Source organism: Musa acuminata, chromosome BXJ3-1 (genome assembly GCF_036884655.1).
Source record: "Musa acuminata AAA Group cultivar baxijiao chromosome BXJ3-1, Cavendish_Baxijiao_AAA, whole genome shotgun sequence".
Lineage (NCBI taxonomy): Eukaryota > Viridiplantae > Streptophyta > Magnoliopsida > Zingiberales > Musaceae > Musa > Musa acuminata.
The window spans coordinates 1,797,604-1,812,459 of record NC_088349.1 but is presented as its reverse complement, the minus strand read 5'-3'; the positions used below and the strand labels follow the sequence as shown (position 1 = coordinate 1,812,459).

Sequence of the window (14,856 nt, the reverse complement as noted above, 5' to 3'; positions counted from 1 at the left end):
GTCAGGTAAGCATCCTTGGCTCTTATTTGTTGTTTCAGCAAGCGTGTTTCCAAAGAGTTCTATCTTTCCAGTTCTTGCATAATAGTCTTAGTATTGTGACCAAGTGAACCTTATTTTGTTGAGCTTAGATAAACACATGGACTAGAGCTAATTTTGTATTATCTTCTATTTAACTATATTTAGTATTTCGATCTTTTATATTTTTAAAAATTACATTAGATCTGAAAGTAAAATATTGAGATTTTATAAGGTTAAAAAAGAGAAATTTTGTTAAAACAATTGGATTAAATATTTTACTTTCGTAGGTATAAAAATCTCAATATAATTTTTAAAAATATAAAATTAATATGTTAAAAATAATTAATTACAAGAGTTAATCTATAATTAGCCTCATCGGTTAGTTAGTTCTAAAGACTAACCATTTAGGATTAGTTATTAAAACCAGACCAAACCAGATTCACCGACCTGTTCGGAAAACCGGAGGCCGGTTTTCACATGAATTAGATTATTGTAACTCATTAATCGTCAAATCACATAAAATAAACCCGGTTCGGTTACGGATAAACCGGAGTGGATCGAACGCACCCCACGGTTCTGCGGTCTATCCTTTAATCGAAGTGTGGGCTTCGGGTGCGCGCAGGCAAGACGGCCTTCTCGTGCTTTGATGCGAAGCCAAATCCCACGCACCGAAATCGTCCTCTCCCTCCGCCGTGGCTTTCGCACCCAAACCCACACCGCCGCCAAAATACTCCATGCTCACCTGTTGCGGACCCACCGCCTCCCCCACTCCGACGTCCACCCCAAACTCCTCCTCCTCCTCCGTGACCCCCGCGACGTCTCCCGGTGGAATTCCCTACTCGCCACCCTCGCCCGCCACGGCTCCCACTCCCTGGTGCTGCGTAACTTCGCCCTCGTGAACAGGCTCGGCCTCCCTTCCGATTCCTACTCCTTTTGCACCGTTCTCACCGTCGCCTCCTCTCTGAAAGCCGCAGGCCTCGGCCGGCAGATCCATGCATGCGCTTTGAGGTCGGGCTGGATCTGTAGCATCTTCGTCTGCGGTGCCCTGATCGACTGCTACGCCAGATCACTTGCCGTCGAAGATGCCTCCCAGTTGTTCGATGAAATGGCTGTTAGGAACACGGTTTGTGTCAACTCGCTGCTTGGTGGATATGTAGAAAGCCGGCTTTGGACGGAGGGCTTGCATCTCTTCCGAAGAATGCGTGAGCTCAAATTGGAGCCCGACGGGTTCACGCTTTCTGCGATTTTGAGGATTTGCGCAGAGGCACCAGCCATTTCGTTGGGCTTGCAAGTGCATGCTCATCTTTTACGCAGGATCAGCATCATCAATGAGGATGTATTCACATTGAGTTCTTTGCTGGAGATGTATGGAAAATGTGGCCTCGTGGATAATGCTCGCTTGGTGTTTGAATTGGCTGGGCAGGCAAAGAGGAGGGATGTTGTGTTATGGACATCCATGCTCAATGCATATGGCCGGAATGGGCAGTTTGCTGAGGTGGTATTAACATATGAAATCATGCTGACAGAAGGGATAAAACCAGATGAGATCGCTCTGCTGGCTGTTATCTCAGCTTGTAATCACTCAGGTGATGTGATCAAGGGGCTCCATTACTTTGAATCAATGTATAGGGTTCACAATCTGGTTCCCGGACCAGAGCATTATGGCTGTGTGGTCGACATGCTTTGCAGAGTAGGGAATTTGAAGATGGCATGGAAGTTTACCAATGAGATGATACTTGAAACAGAGGGTGATGGTGATAGTAATATGGGTGTTAGTGTTTGGGGTGCTTTGCTTAGTGCTTGTCGGGATTCCGGTAATGTTGAGATAGGGAACTTTGCTGCTAAAAGGGCTCTCGAGTTGGATCCAAACAATTCAGGGGTTTATGTCGAATGGTCTAACTTGTGTGCTCGTGTTGGTTTGTGGAATGAGATTGGTGAACTTAGACAGTTAATGAAGGTGAAGGGATTGAGGAAAGATACAGGATGCAGTAGGTTGGAGTTCTTGAACAGATGAGCTGATGAAACAAAGTTCAAACTTGTTTCTGGTACATGTTAAAATCGAAAAAATAGTAAATAACAGGATGAGTTGCATGAACCAATCAACTCAGCAGCAACATTGAGAACATTAGTATCTTTAAGTTGATTATATGGAAGTGAGGTCCTTCTGATAGTTGGATGGTTACTACCAAAAGAAAAGATGCAGATATGGAAGTGAAATCCAGTAATTTTTCTCTGTTTGTTCTTCTGCATGGGGTTAGTTTCCCCTTAAGAAAAAATACAAGGTTATTCTGGTGTACAACATAAGGAGGTAAAGATTCACACTTTCAATCTATCCAAACCTTTATCAGATTCACTCTTTTAGTGTTTGCGGATAATTTTTTTATATAAAGAAATTATGGTATAAGTTTCCACTTGCAGAAAGCTATTCTTGAGCAAAGATTTGGATGATTACTCTTCCATGCTGTGGAATCTCTGTTAAGAGCAATAACAAATTGGGGAAGCCATTGTGAGTACAGTTGTGCCTTTTCTTGTCTGTGGAAGGATCAATTTGATTTCATATATTGCATAAATCTAGCAAAAATAGTGTACTTATTAGTTTTGGAGTATCATGATCAGCATAAATCTAGCAAAACTAGGAAAAAGTTTGATAAAAAAATTTAAGCATGTTAAGCAAGTAGGCATTCAAAATTGAACAAAATGAAGAAAACTGCAAGAAAACCATAGCATATGGCTTTGGTACAATTCATCCTCCAATTAGTTGTTTGATGTATATATAATATCCTCAGAGTTTTTGCAAGTCTTTGTTCAGATATCCGAGTTGATCAGTATATATAACATTTCGATTCAATTTCAAATCAATTATAAAAACAAAAAAAGCCTAAATATTTGTACAAACGATAAGTTTATCTCTTTCAATAATTTAATAAATAGTTAAAAAGGAGAAAGATTTTGAGAAAAATAAAAAAAAAGAGGCAATTCCCGAACTAAAATCGGTACCACATAAATCTGATTTGATTTCGATTTTAAATTCGACAGAATCAAAATCGCTTGGAACGGGGCTGCGTGCCACCACCTGAAGCCAGCCAGCCAGCCAGCCACCATGAAATAATAGGGCTCCAACGGACAGAGAAGAACGCTATCGTCTGGCCAACGACTGAATTAAATGAAATAATAGGCTCTAAATTCCGTGCAAACGACTGACTGTCGCAATCTCCCCTGAGATGAGTTTAATATTAATTACTGTATTTATTATATGTATTTCACTATATTTAGAGACTTCGATTATATACATATATATTTACCTTTTCTTTTAACAAAATTAGAAAAAGCAATCTTTTTTTTGCATTAGTTAAAAGAATGATTCATTTAGGCGTGCTGTCCAAATGCTTCCTAATTCTTTAAAATGTTTGCCTAAAATCGAGTTAATTACATATTATCTGTATAATTTTTAAGCTTAAAAAACTATGTTGGAATCCTTATAATTACGAAAGTAAAACATTTAATCCAATTTATCCTAAATATTGACTTTACCAACGGAAGATACGGTATGTGATAACGCGTGCACGAATGGTATCAAAATGATAGACAAAAAGATAATTTCAATTATTGTGACAGAGGATGCCTCCGTAGGTGGCTATTGTGGTGATATAGTCGATGACAACGATGTGATGGTCGACCTTGCCGATGTCGATCTAAACATCGACGACAAGAAGGAGGAGACAGAATGATGAGACACCTGCATCGATGCCCAAGGAGGAAGAGGAGGCATTTGCATCGACGTTGCATCGCTCTACCTCCTTTGGCGTTGCTCTGCATCTGCGTCAACGCTAGATAAGGAAGAAGAGTCATCTGTGTTGCCAATGATGAGGAGATAGGGGAGGTAAAGCAGAGCAACACTGGAGGAGGAAGAAATGACAATTGAGACATCTACATCAGTGCCGCATCGCTCTGCCTCCTCTTCCTCCTCTAGTGTCGCTCTGCATCTGCATCAGTGCCAAAGGAGGAAGAGGCGGCAAGTGAGGCATCTACATCACCGACGATGAAGGGAGGATGATGAGGGGACAGGTGAGGCAGAGTTGTGTGGCGCTGGAGGAGGAAGAGGAGGTAAGTAAGGCATCTACGTTGTCGATAATGAGGAGGGAGGAGGAAGAGGAGGCAGAGCGGTTTGACGCCAAAGGAGAAAGAGGAGGTAGGTGAGCATCTTCGTCGTTAACAATGAGAAGGGAGGAGGCAGGTGAGGCAGAGCTATGCGACGCCATAGGAGGAAGAGGAGGCAGGTGAGGCATTTGTGTCGTTGATGATGAGGAGGGAGGAGGAAGAAGAGACAGGTGAGGCAAAGCAATGTGATGCCATAGGAGACAGGTGAGGCATCTATGTCGCTGACGACGAGGAGGGAGGAGGAAGAGGGGGGATGTGAGGCAAAACAGTGCAGGAGGAAAAAGAGGAGGTAGAGCAATGCGATGCCAATGGAGATGCCTCCTCTTCGTCCTCCATCTTCGTCGTCGATGACAAAGATGCCTCACTTGCCTCCTCTTCCTCCACCGATACCGACACAGATATAGAGTAATACTAGAGGAGGAAGAGAAGGCAAAGCAATATGGTGTGACGTCGATGCAAATACCTCACTTGCCTCCTCGTCTTCCTCCTTACTCATCGTCGACGATGCAAATGTATTTTCCTCCTCCAACGTTGACACAGATGCAGAGCAACGCCAGAGGAGGTAGAGCGATACAGTACCAATGCAGATGCCTCACCTTGCTCTTCTTCCTCCTCCGGCACCGACTCAAATGTCTCACCGCTCTACCTCCTCTTCCTCTTTGTCATCAATGTTCGAATTGACATCAGCAATCACCACATCGTTATTGCCAACCACCACCACAATAGTCACTCACGATGTCACTATCCGCCACCACTATCGAAATTATATTTTTTTTCTCATTGTTTTCATACCATTCATACAGTTGTCACGTATTGTATCTTCTGTCGATAAAATCAATGATGTTAAGATAAATGAGATTAAATATTTCACTTTCATAACTATAAAAATTTTAATATAAAATTTTCAAATCTAAAAATCAAAATACTAAAAAGATCTAATTACATAGGTTAATCCATAATTAACCTATAATTAACCTCATAAAACATGATCACCAAGCAATGCAAACTGTTGTCCTTCCAATAAATACCACCGCTATAATGGTAAAAGTATCTGTTGTCTCCGAGATCAATCTCCATTCCTCTGCTCTGTGATCCGTATAAATTGTAAAACTTGTGGGTAAAAACTCAATGTTTTCTGAAAGTATTTCTTAGCTACAAATCCTTTGCTTTCAATAATCCGCATGAAATTTTCAGTCTCCTGAGTTGTTTAATACCATTGGAACTCACGAACAGCTAAAGAAGCCTTTTACAAACGACCACCATAACTATGATTACACCTAACTAATATATACTGTATAGGAAGCCATCTCAGTATTAATCTCAAAGTTCCCCAGATCAGTTATTTTGTTCGTCTGGACATTTTATGGCAGAGATGACAAAATCGTGGAAGCTAATGGATGAAGTCAATCGCCAAGCAGCTCGATCTACCAGCATAGCAGCTTAAGCTTTTGAAGCACAAGAATTTGAATATAGCGAAAACTAAATGTGGTACCTCATGGATTTTTGCCTCATCCTACTGCTTCTGGAAAATGGTGCAAGATAGTGAACACAGAAATAATGCAGTATTATCGTGGCATGCGATTTAGGCCTAGATCTCCCGTAAGACAGGCCAACCATTTTTCACAATTTCATCAATCTTTGCATCAATCTTCCTTTGTATAATTGTGGGGCAAAGCTCAGCAGCATAACCATTCAACTTTGCAGCTAGGCTTGATGTCATGAGTTCCTCATCTGGCATATTCCCAATCAGCTGCAGGAGAAACCGATTACGCTTCAGCTCGAATTTCTGCACAAGGTATGGCAGTCAATAAGGAACGATAAGACTAGGAGCAATTCATTGTTAATTAGGTAGTTCCAGTAACAAGTTATAGTGAAGAAGTCACATAAACATTGCTATTGGTATTAACAACAAGACATCAAAAGTAGAGAATAAAATATGTAGCTTCATTGAGAGATCAAAAGTTGAGCTAGGTTCTTATCGAGAAGGCTGAGGCATCAATCCCATCACTTCAAAATAGATAATGATGACAACAAATAGAAGATCAATTCTAGCAAAAGTGTTCAACATGTTCAGGGCGGGAAATAAAACTCTTAGGTTGTGGAACATTCTGATGAACTGATCAAGTGGATGGGAAAAAAAGTAGTTTTAGTGTTATCAAATATATTTATTTGATCCATAATATAGAAGAATGAAAACAAGTTATATGTATTCATGACAATAACACTTGGGTCATGATAAATTATTTAGATCATCAATTATAAATTTTATAGCATATTTCATGCATGATCCTTTTACAAGTTTGTAATGTTAGTTTAATAAACATATACAAACTGTATGACCTTTGGTTTCCAAATGTTTTACAACATCGTAGATCATGTTTCACAAAACCAATCTTTGATTTAGAGACTCCATGATTGACTTTTTAGTGATAAAAGTGCGACCTCAATTTTTCCAATAATATTTTAGCTTAACTGTGTGTATATTTATGTGTACCTAAAGACAAATTTATAATATAGTTTGGCAAATGTATACCCCCCTAAAAGTGTAATTGTGGCAAGCAGGTAAAGGTGGGAAGTCAACTTTTAGAAAAAAATTAGATTCCTCAAAATAGTAAAAAAAATACTTCTCGTGTAGATGCTATCGTAAACTGTCAAAAGTAATTTAAATGACCCAGAAATTTGTTTTCTCAAAAATAGGACATATCATATAGTAATCTGTAGGGAGCCCAACAATAACAGGCCATGAAGAGGTCATATGATGAATTTGCCCATATATAACCTTTTTAATCAACCCATGTTAGTTTTACTCTAGAACATGTTGCAAATAGTGCAACATGAACTGAGGAATTTATATCACAGCTTTTTTATTTATATTTTATTTTTTAAATATTTCATGAACTAGTTACGGTGATTAGTTTGCATGAATAAGGTTCCAAGAGTTCACAATTAAACATAGAAAACCAGATATAAGTTGGTAGGCTTAAATATCAATTAGTGTATATTTGACCAACTAGCTATCAATTAGTGCCTTCACTCAATTGGAGACCAAAGACTTGACTGTCTGGATGGAAAGACTAGTTGCTGGATAACAGTGAATCCACAAGATTGGTGAACCCACATACCTGATGTTCAGCTTCAGCAGGATAAAATACTCCCAGTTGCTGGATTTCTGTTGTCACAAGACTACTCCGACTTTTAGCCTGTTCCCTCTCCTTACTTACAGCAGCCAACCTCGCCTCTTGGGTTTGATTTGTGAAGATAATGGATCTGCAGAGACAGCCCAATAACCTTTTCAAGTGCCAAAGTTCAGCAGAAAACTGTTCGGCTTCAGCAAGCAACTACAGATAATACCATTATGAGCACCACCACAAGCATATTTTCACACCAGCTCACAAATCTCATCATACGATTCAAACAATCAGATTGTGTAGTTAAAGTTTTATGTATTTTATTTTAATGCAATGTCATGTAATGACAATTAGAGACCCCAATACCTCAACTCTTTCAACTATTTATTGTCATCGTCCCAATATCATCCTACAGTGTTTCTAAGACCAATATATTGTTCTGTAAATAGCAATATTTTTTTCTCCTTTTCTAAATTGAGACGCTAAGAAATTTAATGGCTTATGGTTTCCTAACTAGGCATTTGTACAATTGCTTGGTTTCTGGTTTATGGTTTATGGCTTATGGTTATCAACATAGAGTATACAATTGCTTCATGGTTCCCAACTAGGCATCTGTACCCACTGCACCCCGATGTTGAGACAACATGAAACAAGTGTTTATGTGAAATATGGGTCAGACGTAGCCAGAGGTTTGATCAAGCATGACAAATTTCAAGTTTTATTGTAGCAATGATCATGGATATGTTATTCCAAGTTGTCTTAGAATACTAGGATTTACATGAAAACAAGGATAACTAGTAGAAGCTAGTACAATATCAGATTTGTACATTTGACTTTAGCAAAACTGATAGTTATTGACTACTAAAGTGCTCTAGAGGTACTCAAGAAGATAATAGTATATTGACTACCCCTAAGACCAGCTTTTGGTTTTCTATGGAAGCAATGAATCTCCAAGGTAGTGCCAAGTCCACTATAAATTTGCTTCATTCCGACATAATCTTAGGCCTAATAAAATAAAAAATATGACAACGGTATTGGACTTTGATCACTAATCAAACTGAAATGTGACAGATAAATATATATCAATATAATCTATTAACTAATAGAACAATATCGAACTATTTCAGATTACATTTTATATAAATGTTTTATATAACCTTTTATACTAATAGGTTTATTTCCTGATTTGTTCCTCACAAACCGTGACCAACTGTAAAATGAGTGAAGAATGAACTAAAATTTGTTTGATTACCTATACTGATCTCCTACATCAGGTCCTTGGCCAAAAACTTGCCTAGAATCATGACTAGACCAAAAGACATCCAAAAGCTGCTTGAATTGAATCAACTTGGGATCATACTCAACCTGCAATAACAATATAAGAATTAAAGAATATTTTGAAGCAATCCACAATACACAATCTAATCTATCAATTAATTTAAAAAGAATATTTGGCTTTATTGCACTACAATAACATATATTTGGTATTAAGCTTGCCTGCTAACTTAACAAATTGTCATATAGGAATTTTCATCATCAGATCTTTAGGTTTTGAGCATTTGACAAGAAAAGAACAGGTAGACAAACAACAAAGATTATCACCATTCTGTTGCAAGCAATGAGCCCCATAGTAATAATGCTTATGACTTGAAATGAAGAGGACTAGTAAGAAACAATGACTTATTTATCAAACAATTCATGGAGGCACTATCAAACAATATATACAGATTGATTTGGATGACCTTGACAACTGCTGTATCTTCTTTTTTTTCTGAGAAATCAAGGATAGACTAAGATTGACCTAGATGTATAGGCAACAAATTCTATGAAACAGTAAATAACTTGGGAGCAAAGAAACACAAACCTGACCATATAAGTTGAATACATAACAAATTACACTGATAAAACTTGTCCCAAGTATCTGGATCAGCATCATTAATACTTCATTCATCATGTGTTCCTAACAAGTGCCTCTATGGTTACTGCAAGCTCCACCAGATCATTATTAACAATTTTCATCAAACTCAATTTTTCCCTGATTTAAACCTTAGACATAACTGAACATCTTTAACTTGTAAAGAATTGTTTCAATAACTGTTGAAAAGGGTTTTGGATTACTTTTTTTATAGAAATCAAGCATGACAATAGCTTTTTCTTGAGCGCAAATAATCGGGACATGCAAGACCTCTACCTTCTCAGTAATGCTATCTGTGCTTATAGGTCATATCATTCACTATAGGCTGGTTTTCACCAATCCAACAGCCAACCAATATATAGACTGAGAATCATTTTGCTGGTTCCAGTTCAATACTGCGCTTATAGCCTGGTACACTCTCCGTACCAGCTGCACAGCCAGATAACCTTAACTACATCAAGGTATACTGAATGGTAGCTTTAATGCCTAGTATAGGTATCCATCTCAAACTCTTCCCTTCTTCCTAATGCCATTCCTTTTCCTTCTCCATAATTTTCTCCATCACAAACTAGTTGGCCACTGTGCACGATGCCAACTACACTAGCACCACCTTCCTCCCTTTGCCACCACCAACTCCTGCTCCACTGCCTTCACGACCTTCCTTGTTGAATGAGGCCTCATAAACTCCTCCTTTTCACCACCTCCTGCGACCTTGACTCCTCAATACATGCCACCACCAGTTGCCCCTGCCAGTTCTCTGTTGTCATGGGCATCCACTCTGCAACTGACATCTACCTTGCTTCCTGCATCTGCACTTCTGATGCCAACATCACTTGCCCTTACAGTCTATACCAGAAGCTACCTTTCACCGTTGACGACCTTGGAACCAACAAACTTGTTCCTCTCCTCCTATACTGATCAATACCAAGCCACACTGACATACAATACTGCTCGGCACTGATATTGATATTGACATTGGACCAAGATTTTAAATGTTGCTTATAGATTTTGGCTTCTCTTTATTGGCCAGGCAATCTCTTTATTGGCCAGGCAATCACAAAGGTACAGGAATATGATTCATGTTGTCACAAGAAATAGATACACGATAAAAGTAAACTCCTCCTTGATATTATCCTTGGTCAATTCGAAATGGTGTAAAACTGGACTTTAGTATCAACCAGAAATTGAATCAATCTTTAATAGACAAATTAGTAGCATTCAAAATTAACACTAGATTACAGAATTAGAAAAATATTTATATTTCACAATTCAGCCAATATGCCATAAACCATAATATGGTCGCATGTCTTTTATTGATAAAAAGTTCACTAGAGTGAAAAGTTTGCATAAAGCCAAAATAGTATATTACAATACTGCATAATTTGTTGGCAGAATCTAACTGGAAATATGTCAGTAATTTTTTGTGATTTAACATTTATAACTAATTTAACTAACATATTTGCTTGATTTTGAAAATTGAAATTAGCATACATAAACTTCTCTCAGCGGCACACAGCACAGAAGAAAGGTGCAAGAGAGAACACAAACCAAGATGAGAGGCCCTTGTCTTCTCATCTTGGTTTTCGGCAGGTTGGCCCTTGGCCTCTTCTAACTTTAGCCACTGCCATCTTTTCGCTTAGAGTTCTATTATTGTATCACTTCATATATCATATATATCTAGCAATCTATCTAAGAGAAATAATCTAGCAAGATCTGTCAGATTTGACAAAGTGGTCCACATGGAAAATTAGATGAAATTTAAGCTCTTTTATACTCAAAGAAGCTAATGCCTGATAGGACAAAAAATTGAAAACTACAATGAACAAAAAATATCAACCAAATGATACCAAATAGAGTACAGAGGTCAAAGGGGAAACCTGAGCAAGAAAAGAAGGAAAAAGATAATGGAGAAAGCCACTAAGGGCCAATTGACCCTGAAAAGTTATTTTATCCAAAACCCATCTTCATGACATATGATGTCTGCTACATGTCTCAATTGTATTTAGAACAGTACACAAGTGAAAATCACTCCAATACACGGATAGGCATTTTCAAAAGGAATGCTGCCAGTAAATCATGATCAAGGTGCCACATGATTGATGGGCGTAGTAATATGTAGTGTAATATCATGTCATTTAGATATCTAATACCACAGGTGTGATCATTTTTTTCCTAGGAACAAGGCAATGTCAATACCCTGTGCCACCTATATGGCCCTGTATGATAACTACTGATACGTGCTACACGTGACTGAAATTCAAATGGTTCAGGAACTTCATCACAAAGCAAGCAATGTGTTCTAAGCATACAACAGACATCTGGAAAGGTATGTTCAAATCTTAATTCTAGTTGTCATAGATTGATTAGACATATCATATCTTCTTCTAGCCACAATTGCCTAAAATATGGAATACCTTTAGAAGTAGCAACCAATCTAAGGAACAGCAACATGGTTGAGATTGTTGTCAAAAATCACTATTATTGTCAAGGCCAAAAATATTGCAATTGTTCATGTGCTATTATTAAACAAATATAAAGAAATGAGAGTTCAACTGAAAAATTAATATAAAATTTGCAAACCAAAAAGATGCCTTCAAATGTTATAACCAGGATTTTGGTGTCAAAAGTAAATAACGCTGAAATCTTCACCACCATCTTAAACACAACTCATGATCAACAAACTTAACTACATATGCAATCGATACTAAACAATCACATTTCTCTATGCTAATGCGATTTTCTAACAAATTCGCAGAACAAGAATCTAATAGGGAAAATATCCCCCATATTTATCAGGGAATCGCAATCAAGAGAACAGGAAAAAGGGAAGGAGAAAATCGATCAGGTGATTCGATGCACGAAGATAGATAGAAGCAAAGAAGAGAAGACCCACTCGGACACACTCGGCGTGGTCCCCCAAATTACGGTACTCGGGGTTGGTCTTGGATCCAGCGGCGTAGCCGACAGAGGTGCGGACGACGCCGGGAAGACATCCGAAGACGGCCTCGGATCGCCAGAAGCTCCCGAGGGCAAAGACGGCAGTCCTCAGGGGCCGCTGGCTCGTAGGCGTCAGCTCCGGGATCCGATCAGGGAACCGGATGCCCACGGCTTGATTCGCCAAGGAAGCAAAGAAGAGGGCGATAGACCACAGCAGGAAGAGGAGACCGCCTCTGGGAAGCTCCATCTAGACTTCGATTGCGAGCCGTTTCGGAGCGAGAGGAGACGGGAGAGGGTTCGCGATCTGCGATCCGTCCCTAATTAGTTCGAGTCATTTGATTCGACCCCAAACTTGCTTAACAAACGACCTTCTCCTCCTAAGTACTAATTGCATGTCCCTTTAGTAAGCTAATGATGATAGCGTAGGTGATGATAGACGATGACATCTGTATCAATATCGACATAGTTGTTAAGTGATAAAAGAATCATCGGAGTAACATTGTTCAATAACTATGTTAATATCAAACAGAGTAATGCTATTCGATTGATGGCTCTTTCTTTCACCGTTCACCAACTGCATTGGTATCGACGTAAATATAAAGCGATCATTATTTTTTTTTTATTTTCGTATTTTCATTGATAAAATTAATAATATTAAAATAAATAAATTTAGATGTTTTATTTTTATAATTATAAAAATATTAAAAATATAAAGATTAAAATAATAAAAATAATTAAATATGAAAGATAATATGTGATTAGTCCTTGTGGCCCGAAATTAGAGCCCAAATCGTCTTTTTCAAAGCCATATATGTTGTACCCATTCACATGCCCGTTTCACGAGGGGGAGATAAGTTGACACCACAAGTGGGACCCTCGTGTGGGAGAGAGGGTCAGCTGTTTCCGAGGGAGGGAAACCGGTTCACGTAAGTTTTGTTTTGCATATCTATTCATTCAAAACCTAATAATAGCGTATATATATATATATATATATATATATATATATATATATATATGTAAGAGGTATATAAGGAAACTTGTATTTGAGTGAGAATAACTCAATGGTTTATAATTGATTTCATATATTGAAGAATATAAATTTCTTCATATATGTCAATGGGATTTGTGGAATCACAATAAATTTTATATTAGATTTCTAGTATATCGTTTGATTATTGATATATGTAGTTTTCTTTTGATTTTTGATTTTTCTTTTTTCTCTCCCTAATAAGTGGTATCAAAGTTCAAATATGTTGTGGTGAGAGGTTCAACCAGAATGAGCAACAAAGATTGGAAAAAGCATAAAGAAAAGGTTTTTTTTTTTAAAATATAAAAATAAAATAAAATATTAACCAAGGGAAAGATTTTTAGGATTAGTAAGTATTTTAGGATTTCTGAAATTATCGTAGAAATCCTTCTACAAATTCTCGTGAAGGAAAAAAAATTTTAATAATTAGGATTTGATTTTTCTATGAATATCTCATATATCTCTAGATTTTGATGTGAAGAATCTTTTAGTGTTCTGGATTTCTTGATGGTTAGATAAAGTGATCTTTTAAAATTCTTAAAGATGGTTGAGAGAAAAGTTCTTACGTTTATACGAGAGATCTACGATCAGAGTATTTTATAATTGATATTTTATAATACGCAATCCCAGAACAGCTACTGCTCATGATTTCTTCTCTCTGGGCTGATGAAGTGGGGCTTCGCTTGCATTCGATGAAGCAAAGAAGGGTTATCAGGAAGAGCTAAAGAATAATGTGCCAAGGAAGCTGCAGTCAGCAGTCTGTGATGTCTGCGGTACAAGAACATCATAATAAGTCAGATTATAGTCAGCAGTCTGTGATGTCTCCAGTACAAGAACATCATAATCAGTCAGATTATTCATTCATGATATCAACTCAAGGAAGAAGAACAATAAGATACAGGAGGAGTCCACTTGATCTCATCCATCTGTACCCTTGTTTTCTTTATCATGTGTTCCCGTCGCGTGCTGGCCGAAGCAGGTTTCCAATATTTTGACATTTATGAAAAGTCAAAGACAGATCATCGGCAGGACGATAAAGTGCTACACCATGTGACGAAAAAGGAAGGTACCAGGAAATCTTGCAGTATTTAATACTGGTGATCGTGTTGAGTCATCACATGTGTTCTTGAATTGCTATAATCTGTGGACACTGGTCGTGATCTGAGCAACATTCTTCAACATGAGCTGATTACACTGGTCGTGTGAGGGCCTTCCACTCGCTTTGAAGAGGAAGAAGGATGGGAAAAGTCCTGCGTTTGGCCGTGCTGGCTTCAACTGCTTCCTTCATCTATGTTGTTGTTTTGCTTTCAGCTTTGACGGACGTCTAGCGGAAGCATCTGCGTTCAACTCCACCGCTTGGAATCACCGACGGAGTGTGTGAAATGGCAGTGGAGACTTTAGCGGCAGCCAAAACTATTCAATGCGAGAACACGGCAGCCACCTGAAACAAGAAAATGAAAAGAGAACAAAGCGGGAAAGAGCATAGAAGTCGCGGGAGACGTGTCTGACCGAGTCAAGTCCTACTGTCTGACGCGTGCGTGGACTTCTCCAAAGAAAGCTACGGCTCTTCTCTTCACGAGTAATCGTCGGTCGAACATGTTCTTTGAACCAGTTTCTCGTCCACCCGACTTCGAACACAGAAGAATTAAGGCATCTGTCGGTGGGATTGCTTC

General features: G+C 38.3%; 2 protein-coding genes across 3 annotated transcripts; one reads left to right on the top strand and one right to left on the bottom strand.

The window, feature by feature from the left end:
- Positions 1-300: 300 nt before the first annotated feature.
- LOC135628816 (putative pentatricopeptide repeat-containing protein At3g23330) lies at positions 301-3,206 on the top strand. 2 transcript variants are annotated; one of them, XR_010493001.1, is made up of 3 exons: positions 301-2,326; positions 2,437-2,524; positions 3,055-3,206. XR_010493001.1 is itself a non-coding variant. In XM_065135741.1 (1 exon), the coding sequence occupies exon 1, from the start codon at positions 665-667 to the stop codon at positions 2,030-2,032; it is 1,368 nt and encodes a 455-aa protein (XP_064991813.1). In that variant the 5' UTR covers positions 301-664; the 3' UTR covers positions 2,033-2,431. The 2 variants fall into 2 exon arrangements, 1 of the variants encoding a protein (XP_064991813.1); XM_065135741.1 differs by lacking the exons at positions 2,437-2,524; positions 3,055-3,206 and having other exon boundaries at positions 301-2,431.
- A 2,193-nt stretch (positions 3,207-5,399) lies between these two features.
- Positions 5,400-12,525, bottom strand: LOC135628706 (peptide methionine sulfoxide reductase A5-like). The gene is made up of 4 exons (XM_065135542.1): positions 12,113-12,525; positions 8,557-8,669; positions 7,299-7,443; positions 5,400-5,962 (listed from the first exon to the last, which is right to left on the bottom strand). The coding sequence occupies exons 1-4, from the start codon at positions 12,401-12,403 to the stop codon at positions 5,765-5,767; spliced, it is 747 nt and encodes a 248-aa protein (XP_064991614.1). The 5' UTR covers positions 12,404-12,525; the 3' UTR covers positions 5,400-5,764.
- Between the last annotated feature and the right edge of the window lie 2,331 nt (positions 12,526-14,856).

What these genes read in the sequence shown, in the direction of transcription:
- LOC135628816 (XM_065135741.1), top strand. Translation starts at nt 665, where the DNA reads ATGCGAAGCCAAATCCCACGCACCGAAATCGTCCTCTCCCTCCGCCGT.
- LOC135628706 (XM_065135542.1), bottom strand. Translation starts at nt 12,403, where the DNA reads ATGGAGCTTCCCAGAGGCGGTCTCCTCTTCCTGCTGTGGTCTATCGCC. An exon ending in ACCACGCCGAGTGTGTCCGA is followed by an intron (nt 8,670 to 12,112) that starts GTGGGTCTTCTC and finishes TTGTTATTGCAG; the next exon opens with GTTGAGTATGATCCCAAGTT. An exon ending in CTGCTGAAGCTGAACATCAG is followed by an intron (nt 5,963 to 7,298) that starts GTATGTGGGTTC and finishes TACCTTGTGCAG; the next exon opens with AAATTCGAGCTGAAGCGTAA.